At 47.4% G+C, this 12,992-nt stretch overlaps 1 protein-coding gene across 3 annotated transcripts in view; it reads right to left on the bottom strand.

Annotated features, from left to right (window-relative positions):
• The window catches only part of tgfb3 (transforming growth factor, beta 3), a 72,544-nt gene extending 66,460 nt beyond the window's left edge, over positions 1 to 6,084 (bottom strand). For all 3 annotated transcript variants that reach the window (XR_009644947.1, XM_060828612.1, XM_060828610.1), the window contains exon 1: positions 5,239 to 6,084. Coding sequence is in view for 2 of the 3 variants with exons in the window: in XM_060828612.1 (XP_060684595.1) it covers positions 5,239 to 5,584 (346 nt within the window). In the remaining variant the exon portion in view is untranslated. The remainder of the gene's footprint in view (positions 1 to 5,238) is intronic.
• Positions 6,085 to 12,992: the final 6,908 nt, after the last annotated feature.

The following is a 12,992-nucleotide window of genomic DNA, read 5'->3' on the forward strand; positions in this document are numbered from 1 at the left end:
GTTATAATTGAGCAGAAACTTATCAAGTTTCTTTTAAAAGTGGCTACAAGAGCTAGTCAGAGGCTAGGAATATTGCAGTGAGTAACTCACTTCTCGACTCCCCAAATCTACAAGGCACAAGCCAGGAGTGTGAGGGAATACTCCTCACTTGCCCTGGACGGTGGCAGCTCCAACAACACTCAAGAAGCTTGACACCATCCAGGACAAAGTAGCCGCTTGATTGGCACCATATCCACAAACATCCCCTCCCTCCACCACTGATGCTCAGTAGCAGCAGTGTGTACTATCTACAAGATGCGCTGCAGAAATTCACCAAAGTTCCTCAGACAGCACCTTCCAAACCCGCGCCCACTTCAATCTAGAAGGACAGGGGAGGGAGATACATGGGAGCACCACCCCCTGCAGGTTCCCCTCCGAGCCACTTACCATCCTGACTTAGAAATATATCACTGTTCCTTCACTGTTGCAGGGTCAAAATCCTGGAATTCCCTCCCTAAGGGCATTGTGACTCTACCTACAGCACATGGTTCAGGAAGGCAGCTCACCCCCACCTTCTCAAGGGCAATTAGTGATGGCAATAAATGCTGGCTCAGCTAGTGATGCCCATGTCACGCAGGTGAGTTCAAAAAAGCAGACTTGATGGGCCAAATTGCCTCATTCTGCTGCAATGTCTTTTGGTGTTATAGCTGTGCAATTTTTCTCCTATTCAGACGATCATCCAATTCTCTTCGGAATCCAAGCCTGCATCCACCACGCTCTCAGCCCAACACATTCCAGACCTGATCCACGCAATGCCTTGCTTCTCATCTCCCCTCCTGCGTCTTTTACAAACTACTAGAGATTGGGTCCTCGGCTTGAAATCTTTGTATCAATGGAAGCAGTTTCTCCCTCTCTACCTGCCAAGACCCTGAAATACCTTGAACAAATCTTCCCTCAATCTACTCCCCAAGGAAAACAGTCCCAACTTAGCCACACTGCCAAGGTAACTGACCTTGATAGCAGTGCAGACTAGATACAATAGAATAATATCTGGTACTCAAGAGTCAAATTCAAAGGAGCAGCTACATGATCCAGGGTGATATCGGCTGGTGTTAAGGGGTCATGGGATTTGGTCAAAATTTCCAAAGGATGAAATTGTCATCGTCGGGTTAGAATTAGGGTAAATTTAGGGTTAAGATTTAGGGTCAGGGTTTACTTTTTAACCATTATATAATAAATTAAGTAACCTGTTACATTAACTAGACAGAGCTGTGATTTTCACCCACACAAAGCGCACAAGTAATATTTTTACTTCACTCCATGGGTTGTACCAGTCACTGGCTGGGCCATCATTTATTGCCTGTCCCTAGTTGCCCCTTGAGAAGGTGGAGGTGAGCTGTCTTCTTGAACTGCTGCAGTCCATGTGCTGTAGGTAAAGTCACAATGCCCTTAAGGGGGGAATTCCAGGATTCTGACCCAGTGACACCGAAGGAACAACAATATATTTCCAAGTTAGAATGGTGAATGGCTTGGTGGGGAACTTGCAGGGGATGGTGTTCCCATGTATCTGCTGCACTTGTCCTTCTAAACGGAAGTGGTTGTTGGTTTGGAAGGTGCTGTCTGAGGTTCTTTGGTGAATGTCTGCAGTGCATCTTTTAGATAGTACACACTGCTGCTACTGAGCGTCAATGATGGAGGGAATGGGTGTTGGTGAATGTGATGCTAATCAAGCAGCTGCTTTGTCCTGGATGGTGTCAAGCTTCTTGAATATTGTTGGAGCTGCACTTAATCAGACAATTGGGGAGTACTGGATCATACTCCTGACATGTGCCCTGTGGTTGATGGACAGGCTTTTGGGGAATCAGGAGGTTACTGACTGCAGTATTCCTAGCTTCTAACCTGCTTTTGTAGCCACTGTATTTGTATGCTTAGATCAGTTCATTTTCTAGTCAATGGCAACCCCAGAATGTTGATAGTTGGGGATTTAATGATGTTGAGGTGTAACGATTAGATTCTTCCTTGTTGAAGATGGTCATTGCCTGGCATTTGTGTGGCACAAATGTTACTTGCCACTTGTCAGCCCAAGTTTGGATATTGTCCAGATCTTGCTGCATTTGAACACGGACTATTTCAGTATCAGAGGAGTCACGATTGGTGCTGAACATTGTGCAATCATCAGCCAACATCCCCACTTCTGACCTTATAATGGAGGGAAGGTCATTCATCGAGCATGATAGTTGCGTTAAGGGCATTTTCTGACAAGGATATCTGATCTTGCATCCTCTAGGCTCAGTCCACCCAAGGATCAATCAGTCTATGCTGATTGCATTGCTCAGGAAGGAGACTGACTAGTGCTAACAAAGAGAATGTACACTAGCTGAACTCGGGTTACAAAAACTGACTGCTTTCTGCCAGCACTTTCTGAATTTCCTTCAGTCCACACCATAAACAACCTCCTGTTGAAGAATTCTGGCCCAGTGACAGAGCAATGATGACAGTCGAACTGCTCCCAATGATCATGCCTAACTCAGTGCAGTGATGGAGTGTTGCATTGACCAGGGTCAGGAGCCTTACTCAGTGTTGCAGTAATCACTGACTCTTTATCAGAAGTACAGCCCCTCTCCCTCAATCCAGTGAAGATCCAGCATTCTCTAAGGGAAGTGACAATACTATTGCACTTAGCTTAACATGATCCTTCTCATGCCTCCTGTAACTGTTAATAGCCCAGGTTATTACACAGAGAATTCCTGCCACTCTCAAGCCTAAACATTGAAACTGCCCCTAATTCAGCCCCGACCAGAAAACCCCTGCAAACAGCCAAAATCAGTTGTGTGTTTGCGCTCAGGATATTACTGGCATTGATAACTCTGCCACTCTGTCTGCCCAGACAAGGAGCAGATCTGGGTCAGGAGTCAGCAAGGAAGCAAAATAGGCAACCTGTGAGAAATACTGCTCAAGGATTCAACAGGAGTGCATTCAGTTTTCAATTGGACAGGCTGCTGTTTACTGTGTCATTGCCTTTGGATGTTTCATGGTGCTATATAGGGAGCTCCTCAATCGGGGAGGGACCTTGTGTGGAGAGTTATGCAAGTGTCAATACATTCTTGCATGCAGGTTCTCAGAGCCAGGGTTTTCTGTGAGGCACTTGGTGCCTTGATTATCTGGAGCTTGGCAGGGAGAAAGGCTACAGCTTGTTTGTAAACAGGATGAAGCAGCAGCATGGTCCAGGCACACTCAGCTCTGTTTGATGGCAGTCTGCTCCCTCTGCTGGCTGCTGGGTTCCTCTGCTGGGGCCTGAGCATTAAAGTTGTCACAGAGGGGACAGTGACAGGAAGGGTCGCACTCAGTCTGTATAAACTGGGCTTGGGGTTAACGCATAATCTCTCAAGGGGTACGAGGAGCTCGGGCTGAGAACCTTCTTATGAGGAACTCACACCTGGAATACACACTGCACTAAATTAATAAAATATTATAATTTACCAGCAAATCATCAGGCACAAATCCTGAGAAATCTACCCAGGCCAAATGCAGGATCCTCACTGAGAAACAAACATTTTATCATTATCCCTTAGATTTAATTCAATACTACACTTGACCTGAAACTGTTTGATGGCGGCAATATAGAGAGAGCCTTACTCTGGATCTAACCACATGCTGTCCCTGTCCTGGGAGTGTTTGATGGGGACAGTGTGGAGGGAGCTTTACTCTGTATCTAACCACGTGCTGTCCCTTGTCCCAGGAGTATTTGATGGGGACAGTGGAGAAGGGCTTTACTCTGTGACTAACCCCTGTGTTGTCCCTGTCTTGGGAGTGTTTGATGGGGTAGTGTGTAGGGAGTTTTACTCTGTATCTGACTCCATGTTGTTCCTGTCCTGGGAGTATGTGGTGGAGGATTATGGGTGATACTCTCCTATTCAGTGTGAAATTGAATATTTTCATTAATGACAGAGAAGGATCCTGGGGAATCCAAGATGGAAGATGAGAAAAAATTCTGGCTGTAACAGCTGTTCCTTTTTTGAGGTATTTTAGGTGTTGGAGGTGATTTCCTTGAATTCCAGGAGCAGCAGTCACTGTTTTATATGCTGTTGCATTGTTTTGGAACAGCAGAACTTTGGAGAAAAAAAGTTAAAATAACAGCACTTTTAAAAGGGACATGTATGGAATCACCTATTAGAGAAGTGGTGGAGGCTAGTACACTTGCAACATTTAAAAACCATCTGGATGGGTATATTAATAGGAAGGGTTTTAAGAAATATGGGCCAGGAGTTGGCAGGTGGGACTAGATTGTGTTGGGATATCTGGTCAGCATGGATGGGTTGGATCGAAGGGTCTGTTTCCATTCTGTACATCTCTATGACACTATTTCCAGGCAGAGCTGGAAGTTAATGTTGGTTGACCTCTAGTGATTGTAATAAATTTATATATTAAAGAATTCCCAAGGAACTATGTCAGAATAGCTAGATGTTCCTATGGTAACCATGGTCAGGATGAGTTTTTGACTCTGCTGAAATACCCTGTCATTCTCAGTTTGGAGTGTGGGACCTTGCTGCACACATTTCTGCTTCTGCCTCTTCTACACACCAATAATGACTAGGTGCCAAGGGCACCTCATTGATTGCAAAGACTTTTGAGATATCCGGAGGTGGAAAAAGGTGCTCGAGAAATGCATGATTTTCCTGTGGAGTCATCACATTAGCATGATTAATGTGATGACTTTCAGCATAGGCCTTAGATATGATATTGTTGTTGGCAGCCTATTGGATCAGGATCTTCCAGCTCTCTTCTCTCATCATGAGGCCTGCAGTTTTGATAGAGGCCTTTCCCTGGCACTAGGAATGCTGGGAGTGCCTGGCCACCATAATGCCCAGCTACTACCCAGCAAGACTGACCAATTATCTGAGTGAGTGGGGACAGGGTGACCAAGGCAGAGAGGGGAGGGGAAGGTTAGGGGAATGAGAGGGTGAGGGAGTGTGAGGAGACCTGGGTGAGGGGCTGGTGATTGTGTGTGTGTGTGTGGGGGGGAGAGGGGTGCAGAAAAATCCTCACACTTGCCAAGTGAGCAGTAACACCCCCCACCCCCACTCAAGAGGCACCCAACGGTGCTGTTGGATGCAGGGGGTAGGTCCTGTGTGACATTCCCTGCAGCTCCCTGACACTTTGGACCATGATGAGCTGAGTGTGTACCAATTTGGGTTAGGGTCTGTACCCACTGGTGGGGAGAGGGACTTTGGGGCGTTTTCCCCATGTCCACACACTTACTGTCCACGGCAGGCCCCTGGATCATATCAAACTTGTAGAGCTCCTTTGCATAGTACTCGAAGTCGGTGTTGTGGGTGACACAGCCTTGCTGCCGGTCTCTGGCCAGCTCCTGCAGTAACTCCCGGGTGCTGTTGTACATTGCCAGAACCTGGGCTGGTACCTCTGCCGGACTCGGATCCTCCGGGGGACTGGTCAGTCTCAGTTTACTGAGGATCTGGCCCCTGATCGCTTCCACCCGCTTCCTCTTGATGTGCTCGGTGTCCAACGTGGTACAGGTGGACAGTGCCCCGGTCACTACCGCCAGGTCCACGGCGCTCAAGAGCAGCACCAACCGCTGGACACACATGCTGCTGCTCCAGCCCCAGGCAGGGGGGAGACTCCGGGTCTGCTCCGGGAACACACTCACCAGCCCCGGGGCACTCTCTGGATCTGCTCCGGGAACACACTCACCAGCCCCGGGGCACTCTCTGGATCTGCTCCGGGAACACACTCACCAGCCCCGGGGCACTCTCCGGGTCTGCTCCGGGAACACACTCTCCAGCCCCGGGGCACTCTCTGGGTCTGCTCCGGGAACACACTCTCCAGCCCCGGGGTACTCTCTGGACCTGCTCCGGGAACACTTTGTGCTGTTCTCTCGCTTCCCCACAATATCCTTCCAAACTCAGCTTCCAAACTTCCCAGCCGTTCCGCTCTCTCCGAGTGTGGATCCGCTCCTTGCTCCTCTCTGCCTCTCCCTTTCTCTGTTTTGGGAAAGGTGGATCTAGAAACCTTCTGGATATTTATACACCCCTTCCCCAGTGAGATCAGCAGGCAGCCTGTTCCTCTCCCTCTTTCACACATACACACACTGTCTGCCTCTCAGTCCGGCTCCACTGTCCCTCTCTCCTCTCCCCCTGCTGGGTTTTATAAGCAGGCTCAGTGACGTTCTGGGCGGCTTGGTTCATTCAGCTCAATCCCGGCTCAAAGCGCCATCTTCAAACAGAGAGAGACCAGACCGGACAGAGAGAAAGAGAGCATAGAGAAAGAGAAGTGGAGAGAGAAGATGCAGAGAGAAAAACGAGAGAGAGAGAGAGAGACCAGACCGGACACAAAAAGAGAGACAGAGCGAGAGAGACAGAGAGACCAGACCGGATAGACAGAGAGAGAGACAGAGTCATAGAGAGAGACCAGACGGAGAGTGAGACAGAGCGAGAGAGACAGAGAGAGAGACCAGATTGGATAGACAGTGACAGAGAGAGAGAGAGAGAGACCAGACGGAGAGAGACAGACAGACAGGATACAGAAAGAATGAATCTGGAGGCTGGAAATCAGAAACAAAGTTGCTGGGAAAGCTTAGCAAGTCTCGGAGTATTCTGTCTGTGAACTGGAGTGCGTTCTCACACAACTATTTCTCACTCACCCCATGAAGTAAGTATCCTGCTGCTGTCTTGTACCAGCTGAGGAAGGTGATTCTGACCAGGGACAGAATGGAGTGAAGATTTCCCAGGTGGATGTGCATTGAGCACAGCACGGTCGGATTGATGGAGCTGGCTGTGTCTGAGTTGTGCCGGACGCTCCTCCCCCAACCCTGACAGATTCAAGCATTGAAACCCCACCCCTGGGGGAGGCATGGGATTCTCCACCACAAGGGCCCTGGCTGAAGGCCAGGTCTCTCAGTGACCATCCTTGTGTGGCCTCCGGACCTTTAAACCAAGCTGGAACATGAGGATTCTCAAGGACATGGGCATCATTGCATGTCCCAGGGTGCCTGGAGCAGATGCTGAAGATATGGTACCACTGATCACACATCAGTTAAACATAACATAGAATCCCTACAGTGTGAGAACAGGCCATTTGGCCCATCAAATCCACACTGACCCTCTGAAGAGCATCCTATCCAGATCCATCCTATCCCCATAACTCTGCAGTTCCAATGGCTAACCCACCTAGCCTACACATCTCTGGACACAACAGGACAGTTTCCCATGACCAATCCACCCTAACCTGCACCTCTTTGAACTGGGGAGGAAACCCATGCAGATCCAATGGACATTAGGTGCAGGAGTAGGCCATTCTGCCCTTCAAGCCTGCACCACCATTCAATATGATCATGGTTGATCATCTTTAATCAGTATCCTGTTCCTGCCTTATTTCCATAACCCATGATTCCACAATCCTTGAGAGCTCTATCCAACTCTTTCTTAAATGAATCCAGAGACTGAGCCTCCACTGCCCTCTGGGGCAGAGCATTCCACACAGCCACCACTCTCTGGGTGAAGAAGTTTCTCCTCATCTCTGTCCTAAATGGTCTACCCCGTACTTTTAAGCTGTGTCCTCTGGTTCAGAACCCACCCATCACCAGAAACATGTTTCCTGCCTCCAGAGTGTCCAATCCTCTAATAATCTTATATGTCTCAATCAGATCCCCTCTCAGTCTTCTAAACTCAAGGGTATACAAGCCCAGTCGCTCCAGTCTTTCAGTGTAAGGTAATCCTGCCATTCCAGGAATTGACCTCGTGAATCTACGCTGCACTCCCTCAATAGCCAGAATGTCTTTCCTCAAATTTGGAGACCAGAACTGCACACAGTACTCCAGGTGTGCTCTCACCAGGGCCCTGTACAGCTGCAGAAGAACGTCTTTACTTCTATACTCAATCCCTCTTGTTATGAAGGCCAGCATGCTATTAGCCTTCTTCACTACCTGCTGTACCTGCATGCTTACCTTCATTGACTGGTGTACAAGAACACCCAGATCTCTCTGTACTGCCCCTTTACCTAAATTGATTCCATTTAGGTAGTAATCTGCCTTCCTGTTCTTGCCACCAAAGTGGATAACCATACATTTATTCACATTAAACTGCATCTGCCATGCATCTGACCACTCACCTAACTTGTCCAGGTCACCCTGTAATCTCCTAATATCCTCCTAACATTTCACCCTGCCACCCAGCTTAGTATCATCAGCAAATTTGCTAATGTTATTGCTAATACCACCTTCTATATCATTAACATATATTGTAAAAAGTTGCGGTCCCAGTACTGATCCCTGCGGTACCCCACTGGTCACTGCCTGCCATTCTGAAATGGAGCCGTTTATCACTACTCTTTGTTTCCTATCAGCCAACCAACTTTCAATCTAAGTTAGTACTTTGCCCCCAATACCATGCACCCTAATTTTGCTCACTAACCTCCTATGTGGGACTTTATCAAAAGCTTTCTGAAAGTCCAGGTACACTACATCTACTGGATCTCCCTTGTCCATCTTCAGAGTTACATCCTCAAAAAATTCCAGAAGATTAATCAAGCATGATTTTCCCTTCATAAATCCATGCTGACTCTTACCTATCCTGTTACTACTATCTAGATGTGCCGTAATCTCATCCTTTATAATAGACTCCAGCATCTTTCCCATCACTGAGGTCAGACTAACTGGTCTATAATTTCCTGCTTTCTCTCTCCCACCTTTCTTAAAAAGTGGTACAACATTAGCCACCCTCCAATCCACAGGAACTGATCCCGAATCTATCGAACTCTGGAAAATAATCACAACACATCCACGATTTCTCGAGCCACCTCCTTCAGTACCCTGGGATGTAGACCATCAGGCCCCTGGGACTTATCAACCTTCAGACCTAACAGTTTCTCCAACACCAATTCCTGGCAAATATAAATTCCCTTCAGTTCAGGTCCTTTAGCTACAGTTACCTCAGGGAGATTGCTTGTGTCTTCCCCAGTGAACACAGATCTGAAGCTCCAATTCAATTCTTCTGCCATTTCTTTGTTCTTCGTAATATATTCCCCGTTTCTGTCTTGAAGGGCCCAATTTTAGTCTTAACCATTTTTTTGCCTTTCACATATCTAAAAAAACTTTTACTATCCTCCTTTATATTATTGGCCAGTTTACCTTCGTACCTCATTTTATCTCTGCGTATTTCCTTCTTAGTAATCCTCTGTTGTTCTTTAAAAGCTTCCCAGTCCTCCATTTTCTCACTTATCTTTGCTATGTTATACTTTTTCTCTTTTAACTTTACTTCCCGCATCAGCCACGGCCGCCCATGCCTCCTCCTAGGATCTTTCTTCCTTTTTGGAATGAACTGATCCTGCAACTTCTGCATTATACACAGAAATATCTGCTATTGTTCCTCCACTGTCATCCCTGCTAAGGTATTGCACCATTGAACTTTGGTCAGCGCCTCCCTGATAGCTCCATGGTTCCCTTTATTCAACAGAAATATTGTCACTTCCGATTGTGCCCTCTCTCTCTCAAATTGCAGATTGAAGCTTATTGTATTATGATCACTACTTCCCAGTGGCTCCTTCACTTCGAGGTCCCAGACCAATTCTGGTTCGTTGCACAATACCAAATCCAGAATTGCCTTCTCCCTGGTTGGCTCCAGCATCAGCTGTTCTAAGAATCCATCTCTGAGGCACTCCACAAAGTCTCTTTCTTGAGGTCCAATACCCGATTCTCCCAGTCTACCTGCATGTTGAAATCCCCCATAACAACTGTAGTAACATCTTTGCGACAGGCAAATTTCAGCTCCTGAGTTAACTTACATCCTACATCCAGACTACTGTTTGGGGACCTGTAGATAACTCCCAAGAGGGTCTTTTTGCCCTTAGTATTTCTCAGCTCTATCCACACTGACTCTACATCCCCTGATTCTAGGTCCCCCTGCGCAAGGGACTGAATATCATCCCTTACCAACATGACCACCCCACCCCCTCTGCCCGTAAGTCTGTCCTTACGATAGCATGTGTAGCCTTGAATATTCATTTCCCAGGCCCTGTCCACTTGAAGTCACATCTCAGTTATCCCCACAATATCGTATCTGCCAATTTCCGAAAGATCCTCAAGCTCATCCATCTTATTTCTAATGCTTCGTGTGTTCATATACAGTATTTTTAATTTGTCACTGCCCTCACCCTTCCCATCAACCCCTATTACACTCAACCTTACAGCATGATCCCTTTCTGAGTTTTCTGCCTCATTGATACAGTTGTCTTTCTTGACTTCCCTTGTTCTAACTTTCCCACTAATTTCCTTCTTAAACATCCATTTTGTCTCCCCCCTGCTGCTACTTAGTTTAAATGTACCTGTGTTGCAGTAGCAAACCTGCCTGCCAGAATGCTGGTCCCTAACCTATTAAGGTGCAAACCGTCTCTCTTGTAGAATTTATGCTTACCACAAAACATACCCCAGTGATCCATGCATTTAAATCCTTGCTTCTTGCACCTGTTCCCCAACCACACGTTCAAGCCAATTATCTCCCTGTTTCTGGTCTCACCAGCCCGAGGAACTGGAAGCAAACCAGAGATAACCACCTTGGACGTTCTGCTTTTCAGCCTTCTCCCTAGTTCTCCAAAGTCCCGCTGTAGTATGTTCCTCTTCTTCTTCCCAACATCATTTGTGCCAACATGTACCAGCTCCTCTGGCTCTTCACCTTCATCCTTGAGGATTTCCTGCACTCTGTCTGTGATGTCTCTAACCCTGGCACCAGGAAGGCATCCTTGTGTCCGTGCGGGATCAGTCGGTTCTGTAGGCAGGTGCTGAGGAAGGGGATGTGGCTGTGATAGCGAGTCTGTTTGAGAACGTGGCTGAAGAGCTTCTGTGCAGAGGAGATGACCTGGGGGGTGCAGTGAGAGAGAGATTCACTGAGATCCTTGTAGAGGGAGGAAGAGAGCTTCTTCAAGGAAGGCATCCTGTGTCCGTGCGGGATCAGTCGGTTCCGTAGGCAGGTGCTAAGGAAGGAGATGTGGCTGTGGTAGCGAGTCTGTTTGAGAACGTGGCTGAAGAGCTTCTGTGCAGAGGAGATGACCTGGGGGGACCAGGAAGGCAACACACCATCCTTAAGTCCTGCCTGCTGCCACAAAAACCCCGGTCAGTTCCTCTCACTATGGAGTCCCCTATTCCCACGGCTCTGTGCGATGTCCGACTCTTCCGTTCTGCCTCCACGCCAACGTTTGATTGACAGACCTGGCCGCCTCGCGACTGGTAGTGTCATCAGTCTCTACTGTTTCCAAAAGATTCAACTTGTTCCTGACAGGTACTTCCCCCGGGGTCTCTTGCACCTGTCTCCTCTCTGCCTTTCTCATCGTCTGCTCTCTTCTGGTACAATTGGTGTAATAACCTCGCTGAAGGCCTTGTCCAGAAAGATCTCATTCTCTCGGATGAGCCTAAGGTCCTTGAGTTCTTTCATCAGTTCTGCAATATGCTCTGTCAGTAGCTGAATGTGCACATACTTTCCACACTTATACGAGCCAGACACACCAGAGTCATTGACCTCCCACATCAAGCACGTACCACACTGAACCAGCTTGGGGAGTTGAAAACAGATGGAATGGAATCCCTTTCTGTTGAAGAAGTCAGTCACCTTATGATATTGTGCCCTCAGTATAACATTAGTTTGGGATTATGTTCAGCATGGACTGTTTGGGCTGAAGGGTCTGTTTCCATGCTGTATGACCTGATGAGCACTGTCTGTCACACCCAGTGCCTAGGGGAAAAGCCAGCTACCTTGGCCAGGCCCAGTGGCTGAGACTCATCACTGGGAAATGAGATGAGGGAATGTGATCTGGCACAAACTCCTTTGGTAACAGCATTGACATATTGGGAAGGGGAGAATTGAGAGTGTCATACTGGTAGTTCTTGCAAGCAGCCCATTGTATCAAAACTGGGATAAGATGGCTAGTTACACCACCAGATCACAGCACCCACCCACGCCAGCAGTTGGCATTAACTGGGTGCCAGGTGCAGAGTTTGTGTGTGCTGCAGATTGGTGGGTTAATGGTTATATCAGGCTGGCGAGGCTATCTGAGATGTCATGAGTAGAGCCCAGATTACCAGAGATGTGCGTGCATCGACTGTTGTGTTGGAGACCTGGCCATTGTAATGGTGCCTATTGCACTGGGAGAGTGCACTGAACTGGCCGGTGTTCCGTGCTCGCCACTCACTCGATGTCTGCATGTTGACCATCTCCAGCAGCTCAATGTTGGCAGTGCACAGCCACGGGGTGCGGGTATGGGCTATCATTGACTCAAACTACATGGCACTAGCTCGCTAACAGGTCAGCGCCTTCAGGAGAGCTGGTATACAAATCTGACATGATCAGGATGCAAACTATATACACAACAAATTTGGTGGAATTGATGGGTCGATCCTTGTAACTGGATCTTTGGAAGGCATTTTTTTAGAAATAAAAAAATGTAATCATTATTAAAAACAATGATATTGTGAAGGCCTTTGTTGAAGAATTTGGAGGATGTTGGAATAAATATGATCCAGCAAAGTACTCCTAAAAGATGAATACGAACCAACAGGTTTTAAACCCATATGGAAGAAGTGAGCAAATAATACTCAACATGGTCCGAATGTAGATTGGATAAATAACATGCAGCTGTTTTTTATTCATTTTCTGGGACGTGGACTGGCTGGCTGGGCCAGCATTTACTGCCCATCCCTAATTGCCCCTTGAGAAGGTGGGGATGAGCTGCCTTCTTGAACCGCTGCAGTCCATGTGCTTTGGGTTTCATTTTTTTGAGAATTGGTAGCAATTGGTATAACTAGCTATTGCCAGTCCATTTCAGAGGGCAATTGAGAGTCAACCACATTGCTGGGGGTCTGGAGTCACATGTAGGGCAGACCAGGTAAGGATGGTAGCTTCCTTTCCTAAAGGACATTAATGAGCCAGATGGGTTTTTCAGATAATTGGCAATGATTTCAAGGTGGACTCTTAATTCCACGTTTATTTTTATTTAATTCAAATTCCACCATC

Source organism: Hemiscyllium ocellatum, chromosome 8, assembly GCF_020745735.1.
Source record: "Hemiscyllium ocellatum isolate sHemOce1 chromosome 8, sHemOce1.pat.X.cur, whole genome shotgun sequence".
NCBI lineage: Eukaryota > Metazoa > Chordata > Chondrichthyes > Orectolobiformes > Hemiscylliidae > Hemiscyllium > Hemiscyllium ocellatum.